Source organism: Triturus cristatus, chromosome 6, assembly GCF_964204655.1.
Source record: "Triturus cristatus chromosome 6, aTriCri1.1, whole genome shotgun sequence".
Taxonomy (NCBI): Eukaryota; Metazoa; Chordata; class Amphibia; order Caudata; family Salamandridae; genus Triturus; species Triturus cristatus.
The window spans coordinates 808,940,887-808,962,233 of record NC_140589.1 but is presented as its reverse complement, the minus strand read 5'-3'; the positions used below and the strand labels follow the sequence as shown (position 1 = coordinate 808,962,233).

At 41.6% G+C, this 21,347-nt stretch overlaps 1 protein-coding gene across 1 annotated transcript in view; it reads left to right on the top strand.

The window, feature by feature from the left end:
• Positions 1 to 21,347, top strand: part of ADSS2 (adenylosuccinate synthase 2) — a 338,000-nt gene that overhangs the window by 273,128 nt on the left and 43,525 nt on the right. Inside the window, exons 6-7 of the mRNA XM_085611393.1 lie at positions 6,849 to 6,956; positions 9,826 to 9,907. Coding sequence (XP_085467519.1) covers positions 6,849 to 6,956; positions 9,826 to 9,907 — 190 coding nt within the window. The remainder of the gene's footprint in view (positions 1 to 6,848; positions 6,957 to 9,825; positions 9,908 to 21,347) is intronic.

Sequence of the window (21,347 nt, the reverse complement as noted above, 5' to 3'; positions counted from 1 at the left end):
ATGCGCTTAAAGCGACCATTAGAAGTGTCGCTATCAGTATCAAAGAGCAGATCAACAAAAAGCTAAATCTAGAACTTGAATCACTAGAAAAAGAAATCAAGTCACTTGAAATTTCACACTCGGCGAATATAAACAACAAAGCCACCTTAGACCAACTAATTAAGAGGAAATATGAATACAAAAAACTAGTGAGCAAACGCGCTGGGGTGTGGATAAATTAATTTAAGGCACTCAAACTATGTGAGGGTAATAAGGCAGGGAAACTACTAGCGTCATATCTCAAACATAAACAGAAACAATTCACTATTGCCTCGATTAAAGACTCCAAGAATGATATCCAAACCAAACAAAATAAGATACTAAGCACATTCCATGCCTTTTACGAAGATTTATATAAAAATAAACAAACAATGAACCTTGAGGAGTGCTCTAAATACCTACAGTCATTGAACCTACCAAAACTATCAGAATCAGACAGCTATGCGCTAGAGACTCCCATCACTGAAAAAGAACTCTAGATCGCTATCAAATCCCTCAAAAACAATAAAGCCCCGGGCCCAGACGGCTTCTCGGCTATCTTTTATAAGGAGTTTGTTGAATCCTTAAGACCCACTCTACTAAAATTATTCAACTCTATAGCCAAGGAGGGCTGTGTATCCAAATCAATGGGAGAAGCCAATATTATCGTCATTCTGAAAGAAGGTAAAGACCCCCTCTTAACAAAAAATTATAGACCGATCTCACTCATCAACCTGGACTGCAAGATCTTTGCAAAAATTCTAGCCAATAGACTGAACGCTATCCTTCCAAAATTGATCAGTAACTGAAAGGTGGGGTTCCTCAAATATCGTATGTCTAATCACAACACTAGATTACTCTGTCACGTTCTAAAAAAAGCCAAGATAATGGCCATCCCCTCCATTGCCATTACCCTGGACGCAGAAAAAGCGTTCGACAGGGTATCATGGCCATTCCTAAAGCAATGCATGGTATCTTTTAATCTTGGTGAATCATACATCAACATGGTGATGGCACTCTACTCTAACCCTACCGCCCGAATTGCCATTAATGGTATACTGTCGAACTCCTTCCACTTAGAACAGGGCACTAGACAGGGTTGTCCCCTCTCTCCTGCACTGTTCCTCTTGGCCATAGAACTCCTAATCGCAGGTATCAAATGCAACGAAGAAATTAAGGGGGTAAAATCCGGAGAAACTCGTGTGAAGCTAGCCGCATACGCGGATGATATCCTCGTGGTTACAGAAAATCAGGGTGAATCCATCAAGGCACTTATGTCTACCATAGAAAGATACTCTATCCACTCCGGTTATAAGTTAAACCGGGATAAGTCTGAAGTCAAACCGCTGAATTTTCTCAGCTCTCGGGACATGCTCGGTGACTCTGGACTCACATGGCAGTCATAATACATTAAGTACTTGGGGATTGAATTCGGCAGCACAATACTAGAGACGCTCCAGCGTAATGAAGCCATCACACTAGAGAAAATTAAAACTCTTCTAGATGCATGGTCACCTAGATTTATAACATGGTGGGGAAGGATCGAGGCCATCAAGAGGATGATCTCCCCACTAGTGAATTACCTAATCACTATGCTACCCCTAATACTAACTGAGGAATTCCACCATAAACTTGACATCTTACTCTCGAAATTTTTATGGAAAGGGAAAAAAGCAAGAATTAGTATGAAAAAAAACTTAGACTAGACAAAACACTGGGAGCGGTCAATTTAGCTGATTTTAAGCTCTATCAGATGGCATTTTTGGCAAAACAAGGCTCTTACTGGCTGATTCCACCGGCCGAATACACCCCTGTTTGGCTAGACATTGAGAAATCAATTCTTATGAATCTTGCACCAGCGGCCCTCCTGACCACAAATCTGAATTACGATCACCTGCTCAAAATCAATTTTCAAGAACATAAAGTTCGCCCTACTAAAGATTGACAAGCATTTAGAGATTAGCCTTAAGCATTCTAACCTTGAATCTCTCTGGAACAATCATAAAATACTCTATAAGGGAAAAACCTTATATAACGAATCATGTATCAATAAAGGGATCTATTCTTCTCATCAACTCTCCAATGGGGCCTACCCTCTCTCCTTTAAAGAATTACAGTCCAAATACAACCTACATCTGCTAGAATTCTAGAACTTCTTAAAAATAAACTCAGCAGTGACCAAAACAAAACTTTCAGCATTACCCCCTTCCCTCTTGAGTTACCTATCAAGATTACACAAGCTAGGTCACCAAGTATCCTGGATCTATAAATTAATACGCCCACAACTTTCTTCCCTCAATAAGAAACTCACTTCCTTCTGGGAATCACATGCCTCTTTTACGATCTTGAAACTAGAATGGACCGAAACTTGGAAATCAAGCATGAGATATAAGATCAGCCCAGTATTATCACAGACGAAGTTCTGGTTGCTACATAGGGCCTTCTGGACTCCAGCCAGACTCTACTTACACAAACTCAGGGATGACTCCACCTGCTGGAATTGCAAAGACAAAACAGGGGACCTAGAACACTTATTAATTCAATGTGAAAGTGTGTCACCCTTCTGGGACAAGATCTTCGAATTCATACATAAACTTTTCTCATATTCTCGTAGTAGAGATCTCCCAACACTAGTATTTGGTTTCCTCAAAGCGGGGTCACTCAATGAAAATGATCGGGCGCTTCTTGACTTGCTACTAACTGCTGCAGTCAAGATTATTCTCAGCAACTGGAAAGACACACGCAAAGCTTCCTTTAAGGGCTGGCTAAACTGGGTCACTAACCTAAGCGGGGCTGACAATATAACTCTCCGTGGGACACCCTCGACCTCTACTTTACCTCACACAAGCCGCTATGAATCTCACCATTTACAGTAATATCCCTCTACAAGATCTTATACCAGTGTTACTATGCCTGTGATCTTCTGTCACTGGATAAGAGTTATTCCTATGGTCTGTTCTTTCTCCTAAGTTCTCCCTGATCTTCTCTAGATACCGCTCATGTGAGCGATGACAGATACAGCCGAACAAGGAGCGCTACAGTGATACTGCAGTGATACTACATGTGTTTATTCTGCAAGGTACCGGCATACCATTTTGTCTACTAGTGACTTCTACTGGCCATGTAATCATTGCTTTATTCCTATTGTTTACGTCTGTATGTCTGTCTATTTTGTTAGGCCCCCCTTGTATTGTACGTAAGGTTTTTATTTTGGAAACAATCAATAAAAAAATTCTTTGAAATTAAAAAAGGGCTATCCTGCCTAGAGGATTTAAGGGTCGCGTACACCATTTAAGGAGGTCAGCCCGTACCCGCTTAACCAGGGGGGGTGATGTTAAGTGACCAAGGAAGGTCTGGGGAAAGGGTCACCCAGATCCCCAAGTACTTGAAGGACTGCCGCCGAAGGGGGATCGTCAACTGCCAGTCAAAGCATTCACGTGACAAGCGAAAATAAACCAAAACAGACTTGGCCGGCTTTAACCGGAGGCCGGAGGTGTGCTCAAAGAGGTCTAGGGCCCAAATGCATCAGGGCCCCGATTGGGCCGGGTCCGTCAGTAGCAGCAGCACATCGTCTGCATAGAGCGCGATCTTATCCTCTTCAAAACTGGGCCACCTCCATCCAGTGAGAGAGTGGTCAAATCAAATAAGGCAAGCAAGGGGCTCCATTGCCAAAGCAAATGGGATCGGCATATTAGAATTCTTATATAACGTTCAGCAGCAATGCAACTTCGTCAGGGCAAAGCAGGCGCCATATAGAACTCATATAAGCTGGCTTCAAGGCCTTCAGCAAAAGATCCTCAAAGCACTTGATTTCCCTACCTTTACCCATAAAAGTGAAAAGTGACAACTTCTAGGCAAGTACCGCCCGCTCAGATCATAACCGATGTGTCCTGGGTAAAGGCATATGAATTAACAAATATCTGTCAGTTCCCAAACAGTTTGTTTTACTTGGGAACACAGAAGATTAGATCAGATGAACGTTGATCTTTTCTGACCAAGTCTAATGTCCAGCTTAAACCTGCCCAAGGAAAATTCAGCCAAAGCGACTGCCTAAGCTCATTTTAATTAAAAAACTAATCTCCTTGTCTCAGTAGGAATATAATTCGTAATGCCTAACAACTGTTTCCTGTTGAGTTCCTGAGCCAGTAATGGAAGCTAGACAGCAGTCCTATCAACAAGAACTTGCATAAACTTAGCCTGGTGGACCTTCCCCAGGCCTCAAATTAAAAAGCTACTAAATGTTCTACCTGAAATTCTGAAGGCTGTGTGTAGATGCAAGCATATACCACTATTTTTCGACAGCCATTTGTCACCACGTACTCTTGAAGTCAGTCAAGTCACAATCCTAGATAGTAATAGCTCTTTACCGTATGAGCCAATGTGATGTGACTGCACTCCAGCAATGGTGCTTAGTATGTTTTTTGTTCACCTGTTATGACTAACTGTAAAGTTTCCAGTTTGAAGCTTGAATGCAGGCCTCAAAGAAAACTGTGTATGTTGTGACCACTGTAGAAGCGTAGTCACCCAAATCCTCTCCTCCCCACTCTGGTAATTTTACCCCACTATTTATAAACACAAAATAGTCTCTAGTATAACCATGAATGAACTGCATACAACAATATACTTAAGTGATCCTCTGTGGGGCAAAGAATTAAAACCTCTGCAACCATATTTGAATTTCACAAACTTGCTGATGAATTTCAATACATCCTTAAGGCTATGAAAAGCAGACAAAAACGTGAGAGAACATTGATTATTTAATATTGTACAAATCTGTTTACGGGAAGCTATTGCTATTATTATTTCATAAATGCCACATTGCAGAGCGGTAATAACTCCTCTATGTTAGAACAGTCTTGGGTAATACATTACTGAATAAAACATTTAGAGATATCGTTTTAGGAATTTATAAAGAAAAGTATTCATTTGTCAGCCTTTCTTCACTTTAATTTTTTGACAGGTGACTAGCTGCTTGGTGTCTGCCTAAATAGGAAAAAGGAAACCGCATTAATAGATCTGCAGTTGGATAAATGGACGCCGACTTGGCTAATGTTGATGGATATCTCATAGTGCTTGTGTGCTCTAGGGGATTGTTTGAAGTGTCTAAGCTAGCTCTCAAATTGTTTGCCTCATTGTTAAGCAATAGACAGTGTGGTGATAATACATCTTTGGCTATTGTACATAGTTACCAGTAGCCGTGAGTTGTGGAACACTCCAGAGTTCATCCCCTGTGTCCCCTACTGTTTAGTGTAGACAACCAACCATTTGCATAAACTACTCATGGATCTAAGAACTACTTTCCACAACTACACCCAGAGCGTGTTCATGTATTCAGGCTGGCCGAGTCTAAACATTTCTCTCAGATACGCAATTGTTATAGCTATTGAAGACTCAAACACAAACTCTTGTAGTAATGTCTTGTAAGCAAGGATTAAGAAACATTCAGAAGCTCCAGGTTCAACAGATTTTCACAGCTCGAGCAATAAAAATGCTTTATGAAAGAGATCACATGTTTCCCATTCTCTGAAAATTTAACTGATTGCTGTTACACTCCAGGCTGAAGATTAAGACACTGGCCCTCACACCTCAGGTATTCTGTTGGCAACACAAAGTATTTTTTATTTATTTTTTTAAATTATAAAGCCTTATTTTTAGGATTCCAAAGTCTTGTGTCGTTTGAGAATCCCTGGTAAAAGAACTAGTGCAGGAAGGAAATCCTGCTCAATACAGGTATTGGCTTTGTGATGGATTGCCGTTACCAGTCGATGAACGCACTCTAACCTTTTGCTATACACAACATTCCGCGCTTCTTTCAAGTACGTGGAGCAGTCCTATGATGCACAGTCTTGCAATGCTTTATTTATGTTTTATTTCAATAAAATAATTTTGTCCACTTATTTTCTTCAGAAGTTAATGGATCTAACTAAAAAGTATATTGTTTCATCTTTGCTCACCACGTTTCAGAACTTATTGTCTCTTCGTCAGGTTCCTGTGCTGCAGTCTACAAAATAATAAAAATGACATTTCAATATAGAATACTTTGAAATAATTATTAACAAATGTACAATATATAAAAGTCATCAGTTTTGAGTTCCTATAAAGTTACCCATCAGTCCTTTTGTTGACAAACACGAGTTGTATTCAACACCCCACCACCTCCTTTCTCAGCACTCAGAGCTTATTAAACCCCCTCGCTTAGGATTTTTGAAGTAACAGTTGCGTGACCAAAGAATGTGACTTTTAACCCAAGTTGTTCTTTGAATTTCTTTGTCTCAGAGATATTTCTTATGCTCAGCACTTCACGGAAAAAAACAAGAAATGTTTCAGCTACAGAGAATCAGAAACTCAATCCACCAACATTCTCTTTTTTGTCATAGAAACTTTGCCCTATCTCTCCACCTCTGCTAGGTAGTTTTATTCTTTTAACAATCGGAAATATTAATTTTGAAATACCATATCCTGTCTCAGTAATGTGTTTTCCAAAACCATATCTTTTGGTCTTCATACTGATTGGCGATTTTTGTTACCGCACTGTATGCATTGTCTCACCAACATATCCTTTCCATCAAGGTCTCTTGAATTTAAAGATTAGTTAATTGTTTACCCATGTAGTGTAATCATTCATGCATTTTCTTTCTGGCATGTGGATGATTTATTGTAGGAAGAATATTTAATAACGTTGTTACAACAACTACATTGAAGACAAGAATGTATTCTTTTTCACAGAATGATTAAAACTCCATTGTACTAACTCTGGCATCTTCATTGATCAGTGCTAATCTTTCGCACCATTTACATGCTTAAAATATGATGTCTTGTCCTTTTTTCAGCCTTGGAACTACCAAAAAAGGCATTGGACCAGTGTACTCTTCAAAAGCTTCACGGAGTGGCCTCAGGATGTGTGACTTGGTGTCTGACTTCAATGAATTCTCAGAGAGGTATTTTTCAAGAATATTTGTCATTAAACATTTCTGATAAACAGTGGCCATCTTTGATCCTGTGGTCACTTGGACAGTAGTACATTGCTGTATTTATTTTCGCCTGAAAGCTAGAGTGGCATTATGGGCTTTTGGGATCCTGTATTGTATACTTTAGTGAGTGCTTGATGGCCAGGTATTTATTTTAAACGACTGGGCATGAAGTATATTATTTAGAAATTAGAGATACAAATGTGTACACACGTTTGCCTTATCTATTTCCAAGTATTTCTTAAAGTGCATAAAAAATGCACTGCAATATGTAGCTCAAGTATTTTTGGAACTGCATATGAGTAAACAATAATTGTTATAGTGGTGTGGAATATGTATTTGGTTTTGAGGGCGTTGACTGTACTTGCTGACATACAACCCATATTTGAAATCCTATATTTCAAGTTCTATAAGCACTAGTAGACTTAAAGAACATGGTTCTATGTTCTTCATAGTGGAGAACCTCAGACAGATGACAACCCCAATTTCAAATCGCTGTGTGAGGCTAGGTGTGCTAGGGGAGAAAGGGGATCCAGAAGAAGGGAAATTAATGCAAATGATAACAAAATGATTGATCCTTATTTTTATAGCCAATAGAACAAAGATTGAAATGATTTGTATAATTACAATACATATTATTGCTTTTCTAAGTGTGACAGGCTGCTTTAGCTGCCTTCCAGAGCTTACACAATCCTTACAGAGCAACAACCCGAAGGCCAGTCCCTCATTTACCTCCTTAGCATTGGTTGTAGAAAGTTTTTCACACACAGATAAACAGACATACTTGAACCATATCAGCCATTGGTCGCTTTTCACTCTCAGTAATGGTGAATGCAGCATTTTCATATTTGTGGCCTACAATTATTTAATGTGAAAAGTGTTGTTCGAGTTTATGATCTGCAGTTAGTGTGACCAAATGCCCAGAATGCCCCTAGTAGAGGCTGCTTTTCTTGTCCATTATTCATTTAAAGGGTGTTCTTTTGACCCGTAATGATGGCGAGTGTGGTATGGTGTGATTGGATTGCTTCCATTTCTCCCAAAGGAAAATCACAGGACTGGATGTTCGCTTATTGTGTGATTGCTCGAGTTTTCAGTTAAACGCCTCTCCCCCCCCCCCACCCCCCCCCACACAAAACCTCTCTGAGATGTCTTGGACTGGTTATCTTGCCACCCTGAAAGTCAGTTGCAGTAGAGGCGTACGTGTCCCAATTTGCAGCGCTGCAGTAGGACAGACACCAGAACACCTGAAGAAAATGACCACAACCACCATGGTTAAGGCCCAGTAGCCCCTGCCTGCTATGTGACCCCACCCACCCGCCCAAATGTGGTCCGACAACCATGAACATTTTTATCCATTGTCAGAATATAATGGGTGAAGCCTTCGTACCCAAGGGCCAGAAGAAGGTAATAAACAAATTCTTGGCCCTTTCGTACAGTGTGGTTTTCAGTAATACATCATAGTTATAGTTGAAGTCTCGACCCAACATTTTTCCCTTCTCAATTACGAATTGTCACCCTTAATGCTGTATTCCAGCTTTAGCCATGTCCATTTTCTTCTGTACTATGGACTGTAAAAAAAAACCCTAATGAACAGCACTCTGCTCCTTCTAGTAGTGATTGCACTGTAGAAATTGCATGTATACATGAATGCATCCTTGTTTGTTTGGTACTTATGGTGGGGCAAACCACCTAAATGCCCTACAGATTTTTTTTGGGTGACACACTCCTTACATTGCCCATACTCCTTTTAAGGGAGGGAACCCTTCCCTCCTAATTCTCTTCTAATACCAGACCTGGCTTTGGTATTGGCAAAACCTAAAATAGCTATGATGTGGAAGTCACGTACTGGCCCTGATATCTGATCCTTGATCCTGGCTCCTGGACCTCCAAAGAGCTCTAGTGGCGGAACACACAACACAAGTCTCTTAATACCCCACGGGTACCCCCGAGAGCAAATCCTGCACAATGGCTCGAATACTTGGCGTTTGTTGAAACTAAACTGAGTGAACCCAGATCAACCGTGACCTGAACACTTTTTTTTTTCTCTCACCCGGTACACCTAGGACAAAATTCATAAATAAATAACGCATGAAGGTACACATTACACGTCCCCGGGACCCGCATGACCAAGACTGGTACAGCTTCGACCTGACACACATCCATAATCATACCGAGCGCGCAAACCCCTCCCCTCCCCCCCCCCCCCCCTTGCCCTTTTCCTGGCATTCTTTACGGCCATACATAGCCGGTTAGCTCCTGTCACACAATGCCAAATGTACATTGCACGTGCAAGATAGACGAGATTGAACAGTTTTTATGCACTTTGTAGTTGCTATATTAGCAATGATGTCGGCTTAGTGTCTATGATATTCAATGATATGCATACAATGCTTATTACGCTGTATGACAATTGGGTGCGGTACTGCTTGACACCACACCAGTGCTGTTCTGTTAAATGTAATGTTGATTTGATACTATGCATAATAATGATACCCAAATTGGAACTATGTATAACTTGCTGAAAATTAATAAAGACAATTTTTAAATAAACAAAAAAACTCTTCTCATACAAAATGCAAAGTCAGTCTTCCCATCTAAACTAATCCCATGGGTGCACAATATTATTCCTTCCTCATAGGTCTTGCGCTTTAGTCATTTTTTAGTTTCATATTCTGGCTATTAGGGTTGGGTTCCAAGTGCTGTATGGCACTTTAGCCACTCTAAAATTCTGGGCCATATTTATATTGAAGATTTATTTGGTATTATATTTCATTACCGTTTGACTTTAACGTACACATCTGCCTTAAGTGCCTTACTGTATTTGTTTTTTCACTCGAAGGTTTAAAGTTTTGGCAAACCAGTATAAATGTATGTACCCAGCATTACCAGTGGACATTGAAGGTGAATTAAAAAAACTTAAGGTAAGACTATCCTATATATTAAACCTTTAAAATGTACACCCTCAGTGGGTTGAAGATTTGCTTGTTCATGAGGATAGCCCAGTGCCCAATGCAATTGCCATCATACTACAATTCTTGCAAAAACCTTCTGTAGGTTTTAAATTAGGTAGTGTATGAATGGCCACCAGCTGCTTGTCTTGTAAAAGCACAAGGTAGCAGCAAGGCCTCAGAAGTAGATTTTCTAATTTTCTTTGTCCTGAGACCCTTGTCTTCTGAGATTAGGAATTAATGTTGATTTTAGCGGGATTCGAAAATGGTTGATGTTAATTTGCACCCTTTCATTTCAGAAGCAAGGCACACTTAGACGGTGCAGTGAGGTGTCTTTCCACTGTTCTGTCTTGCTAGGCAGCTTTTAATACATATACTACCAATTGAATTTAATAGGTTTAGATAGACTGCAGAAAAAATGCTTGGTGTGGGGTAGCATTTAATAGGCTTATTTCATACCTATCCAGGGGAGTGGAACACATAGAGGTGCATAAGGAATAATGAGCTATGACAAAAATTTGGGGCCCTTACAACACATTGCCTATGCATAAAACAAAACTGTGTGTTGGATCATTTGCGTAATCGGGAGCCAATGCAGTGCTTTGCAGGCCTCTGTAACATGATTGTACTAACTGAAATCTGTAGCCAAGTGAACTGCTGTTTTCTGGCTGTGTTGTAGCTTTCTTAGTTTTCTTTCTGGTAGACCAAGATGCACTCTATTTTGCATAGTCCAATCCGGTCAAAATGAGTGATCCCACTACAGAGATTTGCTGTTATTTGGGAATAAAGGGCATCATTTTCGTTCAGGTGTTGAGTAGTAGAACACAGGGTGAACAGAAAGTTTGGATTTGTAGGTCAAAAGTCAGCTCGTCAGTCATCCACACTCAAAGGTTCTTAGCCTCCGGAGTAGTAGAGTGTAGGTCAGCCATTGAAGATGGTCCGAGATTTTCAGACCAACACGATGGTTCTCCTCCAAAGATATGGGCTACAGTTTTACTTAACTTTAATTTTACATCGGTTGATTAACGGTCCCTCAGTTTGACTTGGTTGTCTTGTGGCAAAAAGGGTCAAGTTTTAGTAGCAATTGGATATTATCAGGGTAAGACAGAATCATGTACCTGTAGTTCTGAATTCGTTATCCATCATGTTGCATACATTTTTTTTTTTAAAGGAGAAATAGCTGACCCCTGGGGCATGCCTCTTGTGAGTGGCGACTCCTCTGATCTATAAAGGTGTTAGGGAAACCACCTGTGATATACCTGACAGAACCTAAGCCTCTCCAGAGTGACCGCTTTCAAATCTATAGCCAGCTAGACGGTCTATTGATTCAGAATGGCTGAGTGTATCAAATGTGACGCATTGATTAAGGAGCACCAAACCGACGTATAGGCCTCGCTCAAGGGTGTTTATATCTAAACCAGCATCGCTATGAAAATGACCTCTGTGCTGTGTCTTTGGCAAAAACTAGCTTGAGAACAGCCTGGGCATTAGTGATGTCAGTCATGGATAATAGCAACTTGGTAAGGTGCTACTCCATGCTCTTAGGGACCTCAGGGAACACTGTAATTGGAGGATAATATTTTTGATAATTGGTACCAAGATCAGATTTTATGAGTAGAACCATAATTTTACTTTTTTACATGCCTCTGGAACAGCTCCTAGAAAGAGAGGTATTGAAACGGTGTTGTAGTGGTGGAAGGATGCCCGGGATTGAGCTTGAAGAATGAAATTTATCAGAATTTTACATGTCTTTATACAATATTTTAGGAAGCGTGCATATAGTGCCAACTGTCGAAGTCTCCAGCATATCAGAGGAGCTGGAGTAGTCTGACAAAGGGCAATTTTTTCAGTGTAAACTGCGTTGACTTTTTTGTCAAAAAGGTTGCCAGGTTGTCCAATGGGGTTTGGGACAGGACTGGATTGCTCGAAAAGCATTTTGGGACCATGAATGACTTAATGACCAAGAAGAATTCACAACTAGATTTGGAAAATGGCACTTTTCCCTCAATTAAAGCATCTTTGGTTTCACGCAACAACTGTTTATAGTGCCCAGAATTGTTTGTTGTAGGCAGAAAGCTTCAGAATAAACCTTCCCCCGTGTCAGTTCAGTTTATCAAGTAAGGATCTTACTCTCCTAAGCTACATGGAATAACTTATGTAACAGTAACCCCAGTGGAGGTTAAGCCTAATGAGGATAAGTATCTGGTAAAATGGTTTCTCATCTCACAAACCTATTCCTTGGAACCTGTCACTATCAGATGGTGGACTATAGCATCCTTTGCTGCTTGTAAGTTAAGTTTATTCCATTATTATATATTTCTTTTTAGTTTAGAGTTTGAGCTGGTCTAACCCTTAACTTGAGGGCTCACTCTGTAAAATAAAATGCAGGCATTATCAGTACAAGGGAGCAAAGATGCCTGAAGTGCAGTGATATCGAGGGGGTGGGGGGGGGGGGGGGGGGGGTTGTAATTGTAAGTCTACCTAGTGGCCAGATTTGCGGGTTGGGGGGTTAACACATTGTGGAAATTAAATGACTTCTGTTAACATAGCAGATTTTTAATTGGCTGGGTGATGAGCATGAAAAAGACCATCTCAAGGCTACTGTACTGACAAAATGTAAATGTTGTAGACTTGTAAAGCGCACAGCTGCCCCAGCAACGGGGCGTCCCGGCGCTGTAGACCGCCGGGGGACCCGTCCTGGCTATCCCTGTGAGATGGTCCCTTTCTGGGTATCTCCAAGGTGAAACCAGGCATCCCCGGCGTCTGTGGGGGGCCGTTGTAGAGATGAGGCAAGCTAAATGCCCAGAGTTGCCGAGTGTGTTCCTGGTTAGAGTAGGTACCGAGGCGAGCATTATCGAGTCCGTTTTGACCCTGGTCCACGACCCTGCCGCGTCGGGAATTGAACCCTGGTCCCTGGACGATTCTCTGCTTACGGGTCTGCCGCCTCTAACCAGTGAGCCACACCTCTCCACAAGTCAGTTACATTTTCAATCATCTGATGCTAACTTGAGTCCAGGAGATTGAAGGTAAGAATAATAGTTTTTGTCTGCAACAGTTATGTGGGTGAGTGGCAAATCATAGTGTCAGACAGCATATGGGTGTGATCTGTACCCAAAACGAATTTAAGGTAGTCTTTAAAGAATCACAGCAATACCCCCACCTCTCTTGCCTGTTCTATCTAAGCACATATTCTTGAATCTTTTAGGGTTGCAGTTTCAAGGTCTGGATTGGGCTAGTTTCTCCTGACTTTGATTTTGTGATCAAGAATAGATCCAGATGTGTACCTTATAGGAGATCTTTGATATCCCATCCGTGTTTAGGTAGCAATTTTCGATTGAGTAGCCTACACTTCAGGGAACTAGAAGCTGCATGTACAGATGACCCAGAAGGGAACATACCTCCTTCATCTGAGGGATTGTGAAAAAACTGTTAGGGCTCGCCCTTTTCTAGTCAGCTGTGCATACTGCCCACAGCCTCCGTGTTGTGCATGCCCACAGATGTCATCAGGGGGGCAACTTCAGAGTCAATATGGGATGGTTGTCCCTTCGGAAAAGAAGTTTGTGACCTGAATAAAAAAGATGATGGATTGGAGATGTGATTGGCAGATTGGCACTTCGACCGCTCAAACTTAGTACATATGGGTGCATTCGGGCTTTCCTTAGGTGCACTCGCGTAAGGCCACTCTTAAATAGGCCTTCAGTGGCCTGCGTGCCATAAAGGCTAATGAGAGAGGACCGCAACAGGTGATGCCCCACCAAATGTGGGAGGGTGCGTAGCACTGGAAAGAGGACTACAGAACTAGCGAAAAAAGAATCTATGACCTGCTGGCAGCCTAATAAGAGCAAAAACAAAGAAAGAAACGCAGATGTGGGAGAAGATATTAAAAAAAAGTAAAAAGTCACTTACTGAAAAAAGAGCAGTTAACATTTTCCAAGAAGCCGGAGTCATACGTTAATAGGTGTAAAAATATGGTCCAAGTCATAAGTCTAGAAAAACAGCAAATATTTACAAAACCTTAATATGCCTGTCTGAAAAACACGGTTAAACTATCGTTCTGCTCTGACGTGATCACAAAGTTGCGTCCCTTCAGTTGCAAGGGGCATAGCCCCATGAAATGAGGAAACCTTTTGCCTCTGTGCCTGTGCCCTATTATAAACACGAGCCTAGAGCCAAAGTAGCTTTCCCCCCGCCCCCTCTGAAATGCAAGTTGATTGCCCCATGCACAGTGAAAAGCTGCTGCAAACAACCAGTCTGCCTTTCACTAATACACTGTCCCCAGTGCTGGTACGAGTTTGCGGACGTTCTGGAGACTGTGCTTTTACTCTAATAGGGTTTACGGGTTTGGTCTACCCACAGTTAAAGGTGTGCTACGCTGCGGAGTGGGGTAATGCGCGAGCTGAACTTCCTGAAGCAAGCAGAAGAACAGCATGATGTTCAGACCAGATTGTTTTTTTAATCAGATTAAAAAGCGAAAGCAATCTGTTTAGAGTTTTGTATTTTGTAAATGTAGGCATCTCTGACAGTAAAGAGTTACAAGATCTAAGAATCTGGCATTGCCTTAATAGCAAACAATGTTTGAAATGGATAGACTTGTTTTCTGTGTGCCCTCAAATAGGGAGTTCATGGATAAACCAGAGGTACTTATAGGTATGCAATAAAGTGTGGCCAGAGGATGAAGACCATAAAGAAATGAAGGGATATGTGCTTTTTGTAGGATTTAGTTTCACATGTAAAGAGTTTGGTTTGGCAAAAAAGGAACCTTTCTGGCTGTGCCTAAAGACCTGAAAAAAGACATGAAGGTGAGGATTTTTTAATGGCTGTAGTATTTTCAGTACTGGCATCCCTATTTAAATGTTTGTGTGTGAAGCTTTATGCCAGTACCACAGGAGTACAGCGGTACCCATAAGAAATAAAAACAGATGTGGGTTGGGTATCTGGAGGGGGAATTGGCATCCACATTTGAGATTGTTGCATGGCATGACCAAAATTCTTTGGCCATGCCTAGCAGGGAGTTGGCGTAGTATGATAAAACATTTTTTTTTAAAACTGAGAAATCCTAAGGGTAAAGAGACATTAAGGGTAAGTGTGGTAATACAATCTTCCCTTATGGTAAGAAAAACAGAAACTCACTTATAAAGAAACAAAGTTTGAAGTGACATTATAGTTAGGTGTTGAAATGAGATAAAAACTAACACAAAAAAAAAAGAACGCAGACATTCACTAGTTCTAGTTTTCTGAGTCAGCTATCACTTGTACCAGGCACTGCTTATGTCCTTGCATAATACATCACTCATGACATTGATGATGTCATACAATCATTGTGACACTATGCCATTGGGTTTGTGGACTTGATGTAATTTAACACGCTACACCTGTGGGAAATGTTATATTCACCTTAATGGAATTACCCACTTACAGACTTCACTTGACCCACAATTTTAAGTCGAAAGGTTGACTGGTAAGCCATTACCACTGACAAGACGCCTTCTGTGATAGTTGGGGCCACTGGAATTATGCTATTGTGCATCCACAGTTTTTTTCGCATGATTATAGATTTGCCATATATTCCATCACCTCCTGCCTAAAGTGCAAATTTTAACACAAAAGAAATGTTGTTTCACGCTAAATCGGTTAAAAAATTACTAAAAACGCAGCAACGTGTTGCCGCACAGCAGAAGGCCCTTTGCATAGGTGACTGGCTACCCTTCTATTTCTTATTGCTATAATTTGGTGTTATGCCTGTACCATTGAGGTCCAACATGTGCCCAGACAGTGTTAACTAGTGTAAAAATTAGAACCTAATTTATACTGCCATAGAAAATACTGCATTAGGCTGCATAATTTGCCTTTTCCTGGTGCATAATTAAGTCAACCCTGCCGCAATGTTTGGCCCTTTCCTGCCACGTAATTCCAGTGTCTCTGCCCATAGTTAAGTAAATACACTACACACGTTCCTGAGAACGGCACAATAGCATAGAACCTTAGAGCCATGCTTACAACATAAGTATGAGATAAACCACATATAAGTTGAATGCCTCTGAATTCTATATTATTCTACAAGCGTACGAGAACCGTGTCAGGGGAGTCTGGTCCCTCTCGCCAGGACCAGACTCCACCGGATCCGGTTGTCATACGCTATACAAATCACAAATATATCTTGCCTTTGACACAGCTTTACACGACTGAGGCAGTGACCTGGGTTTTCCCCAACATGAACCTATAGGTAGTCCTCATGACTAGAGGTCATCTCTTCATTCCTTACGTCCCAACACGCTCACATCACTGACTTACTTCAGCTTCCTTGGCGAGACAACAGCACTTCTAAGTTGCCCTGAAGAAGCCCATGTTTGGGCGAAACGCGTTGGCTGTTCACCTCTGAAAATGAAGCACATTTGTATTAAAGATACATTAAGGCTACAAACGGCAACGTCTACTTATTGTTTCTCCAATTTGTACACACTTTCTTTGCAATTTACCATGAACATATATTGCCTCTCATATCCCTTTAAATGCATGTTTAACTTTGTGGTCAAGTGGCAGCTGACCATTTGAGGTGGGCAATATCCAGAACATATGTGACTTTGTAGGGAGTGCAGTCTTCCTCAATCCGGCTGCTTTCTTCTCTCTGAATATCAAATTGTTACTCTGCAAACCACATCATGTGCACTAAGTCTCTACCTTCTTTAGTAAAGAGCATTACTTTCACACCAAACTTTAGTGTTTTGTAAACTGTGCACCATATAACCTTCAATATGCACAATTACACTTGCCTCCAAGGATTACACTATTTTTGTGCTGTGGATCCATTTGTGTACACACAGTAACTCCATAGTGTATATGACTATGGTGTTGTCATCAAAGATGTCATTTTGACATCTGTGATCTAATCTGTGAGGTCATAAGAAATGCATTGGAGGTGTGCAAATTCTAGTTAGCTCAGAAACTATATCTGGTGAATTTGTTTTTTCTTTGTTTTTTAAACATTAGTTTTTGTCATTTCAGCACCCAAATGTAATATCATGTTAACTGTTGCTGTGAACCTGCGTTAAAGAGTGGGAACTTCCTTACAACTGTCCTAAAGTGATTTTTTGTTAACTGGAACTAGTTATTGCGCCATTTCTCTAGGGCCTCGTGGCAACAAGACAGTCCTGCCTTTTGGCTCTGACTTCACAAACCAAATACTGCTGCAAGTTCCCTGATTTGCTGAACACCTCCTTTTTAGGATTTGACTAACGGGGAGTGTATTTGAGTAGGTTTTTTCTTTGAGAGTGATGTTGGTCTACTGTCTGAGAGAATGATAGCACATGAAATGTAAACAATAAATAGATCTCCCAGTCCATTTTACTACTTTGAAAGGAAGTAGGACTTTAATCCACTACTATGTTCATTAGTTTTTATGTGATGAATTTACAGTTCAAATAGTATCCGAGAACAGTATGACTGCTATTGGATAGTAAAGACTTCTCTGAGACACTGGCAAGGAGGATACCCCATTTGTTCTTGATGCCTAGGTGCTATGTGTCTTGTCTTTTGTTGTGTTGAGTGTTCTGCAGCCTTTACAGTAAGTCTTGCATGTCCTTGATGGTGCCTGACAATCCCTTTGCTGTTGGATAACCCTGTAGTCATTAAGGCTGAACCTTGGCTGGTCGCAAGAGTGACACTATGCCTTGATGAGTGAAATCAAAGCCAGACTGTGTTCTGTCTGATGCCTTTGGTGCTGGAGAGGGTTCCCAGACCCAAGACAACATACAGCGGTTATGTGGTTCAGATGCCATGATGGGGTTTGATGGCAGAGAAAAGTAACAACTCAGGGGGTGGATGGGGTCTCTGCAGCAGCTTTAAGGTGGTACAACCTTCACAATCAAAAAGGGAAGAGGGCCTAATCAACCTATCGATCAAAGTGACACAGAGGTAGTGCTTCTGGAAGAGAGACACAGGATTTTGTTCTCTTTATTTCCTTGTCCCCAAGAAGGACTAGGTTCTGAGGGTATCTTTGACCTTTGCCTCTTGAACCTTTTTAGTCGGCAGGGCAAATTAAAGATGCTGCCTCTGGGCCAAGTTCTGCTGGCCATCAGTGCAGGGTATTGGTTTGGGCTCCTTGACTACCAGGATGCCAATTTCCATCTCGCAATTCTCCCAACCTTTGGGGGAGGAGGGTTACATAAGATTCATAGTGGGGTCTCCGCACTATCAATTCACAGTGATACCATTTGGAATACATTCTTGACAACATGGCTTCATCTTTCTGACTTGGACTTAAATCCCGATCCTGCACATCTTATGTCTGCGAAGCCTTATGTCCTCATACATCCTGTTAGTGCCACACATCAGATGGCAGATAAGGACCCTCCAGTGGTGCCTGAGAAAACTGAGGCTCCAAAATCAAGCAGAAGTGTCACTTGACTTTGACAAGACTCTTCAAGTCAGTCCCTCTGGATCTGCACTGGTGAGTGCTGCCCTCCAACCTTTAGATTAGTCGTCCCTTCAGCATACCACTTGTGCAGCCCACCATCGTCTTAAATGCCTCTTTGCTGAGCTAAGTACCCTTCTAGGTGACAAGATGGTGCGAGGCCTTTGCACATTAGGAGCAGTCTCTACACATAAATGTACTGGAGCTGCTGGTTGCTTGCATTGCAATGAAGACATGCCTTCTTTTCATCTCAGCGAGCACCAGTCACATCCTGTCAGATAGCATCACTCCTATCCCTTAGATCTACAGACAGGGCAGTATGGGATCAAAGAACGTGTGCTGGGAGACATGTTTCCTGTGGCAGAGGGTGCAGTGACTGAGATGTTTCATGGTAGTGGCTCACCTTGCAGGTTCCCACAGTGTAAGAACAGATGCACTTAGTTATCTCTCACTGAAGCATCACAAGTGGGGACTACATACTGAAGTGATGAGGGGATCTTCTCCGGATTGAGGGGCCCGTTGTCGATCTCTTTGTGACTGGTCAGACAGGAAGTGTGTTCGGTTTGTGCCATTCTTGGAGGGGGAGGTGCCCTTAGATTTATTTGGTCTCGGGGTCTGATACTTAATGATTTCACTGTTGTCGAAGGTCCTGTGGAAGGTGCCAAAACATTGGTCACAGCTGCATTCAGCCAGGTCTTCCTCACCCAATATGGCTGTCATTGGAAGATGGCCTGGCCCTGCATTCCAATCACTGGACTGCTACAGTTGTATTGTGTAGAATTTGAGTAGTGCCAACTAAAGTCCTTGTGTCTTCTGTTGAAGTTACAGACATCATCTTGGCTGCTAGGCATCCTGTTGCAAAATCCATTTATGCAGGTTGCTGGACCAATGTATTCCCATGGTGCGAGTCATGTGCCTTCCTGACCAGCCTTCCTTATTTAGATAACTAAAGTGGTACATTTTTCACAAGGTTTACTTTACTGGCGTCCTACCTCTTCTTTCTTTCTTTCTTTATCAGTGGGATCTGAATCTTGTGTTGAATTTCCTAATGCCATCCTCATTAGAGCTGAAAATAGTTGTGCGGTGCAACTTATCACTCTGAAAACAGTTCTTTTGGTGGGATTAACTTCAGCCCACAGGGTCTGAGAACTTCAGGGCCATAGTCAGTGTTCCCTCCTTTTATAATGTTATATCTCAATATATTGGCCCTTCCTACCTGCCTTTCCTTCCCACCCAATGTGCTTTCGCTCTTTCATAGAGGTTATTCTTTTACTCTTTCATCTTTCCTCCTCCTCCTCCTCCTCCTCCAACCAAGGAGGAAGTGAGATTGGCTAGGCTGGATCCCAGGATCGTCACACCTACTACATCAACCCCATCTGATGGAACAACGTGTATGATCAGCTTTTGATGGGCTTCGCACAAACCAAGGGATAGGCAATGACCAAATGCACCTTTTTGCATCTTCTCTACCATGATCAGTTATCCTGTAGCTACTAAGCATCCTCTGAATGTCATTGGTGTCAACTCCACTAGGGCCTTGGCTCCTTCCACAGTCTCACCAGAGGCGTCCTGGTGGCTGATATCTACCAGGCTGCCGCGTAGTCACCCTTCAATTTGTTTTTCCCAGACATTACTGCCTTACTGCCCGACCACTTAGTCAGGCCATAGCTGTGTTGCTTGGCTTCTTTGGTTACAAGACTTCCTTGGTTAATAAGCACTACTTAATCTCGCCTTCCATGAAGGGATTGGTTTGGATCTCGTTCATTAAGTAAACAATCTGCTGGACTTTGTACCCATTAGAATAAAAAGTTAGTTACCTTTGAAAACAATATTTCTGTTGGATACATAATCTCTGCAGATTTCTCACTGCCCTTCCTCCTCCCTGGATGAGTTAGTGCCATGCATAATGAGATCCCAAGGTATGCATACATGCTATGTTCTTTATTAGTTGCTGATCCCGTCATGGATTCCCTCCGCGCATATTGATCAGCAATGACACACATTGGTACCTAATCTACTCTGATGCTGTCACATCATGCAAGTGGAGTTATCTAAAGCCCCAGGTTGCTACCTGGTGATGCCAAGAGCTATTGCTAGATAAATGTTTTCCAGACCATTCTGACACTTTCATAGTTATTCATAAGGTGAGGAATCTACATGGAGGTTACATGCTAGAAATATTGCTACTGAAGGTAAGTAACTTTTTCATCCACACAATCTTTAAAGAATGAATGAACCCAGGAAGGAAGAGATCCTCCATAATTTTATATTTCAGAAGAGATAAAGCTGTTGTTTTGATAATACAATTAAGACTAGTTTACTTCATCTTGGAAATAAGTTCCCAAGACATCCATGGTCTGCTAGATGATGAAGTATATATCCCAGTTCTAGTTTTTTAGTCCGTATCCCTCCCAAATATGTACATGTCTAGTCTACAGTGAACGAACCACTTTGAAAGCTATCCAGTTCCCATCACTATCATCTATAGTACAGCACATAGGCACCATGTAAGACATACTATTAGAAAAAAACAATCCTACAGAATGTGTTAGACTGATCCATGCTGGCAGTGACTCTTAACCCTGGCCCATAAGGTTCCTTCTCAGTAATGTTCTCACACATTTTGTGCTTAGGGGGTAAATGTACAGGTAATGATAAATTACTCACTTTTTGTGGTAAAATTTGTATTTCCATCATAAGCCCACCCATTCACGACCGCCCACTCTCTCATCGCGCAGGTCCAGCAATGACGAAGGTGCATCCCCTTGGTTGACGTAAATTCTGGAAAATGAAGGGAGAGTCATGCATGGGTGCAGGGCCAGGGTAGCATGGGAGGACTGCTCATTCATCTTTAGTCTGACTATTTCTACCTTTGGCACAGTACCCCCATACTACATGCTTGAAGGAGGTGCTCACCATATCTTAGAGGGGTCTTTAAAATCCTATGAGAGGTGAGTAACTGATTCTTAATAATGCACTGATTGATGTTGTATTCTTATGTTC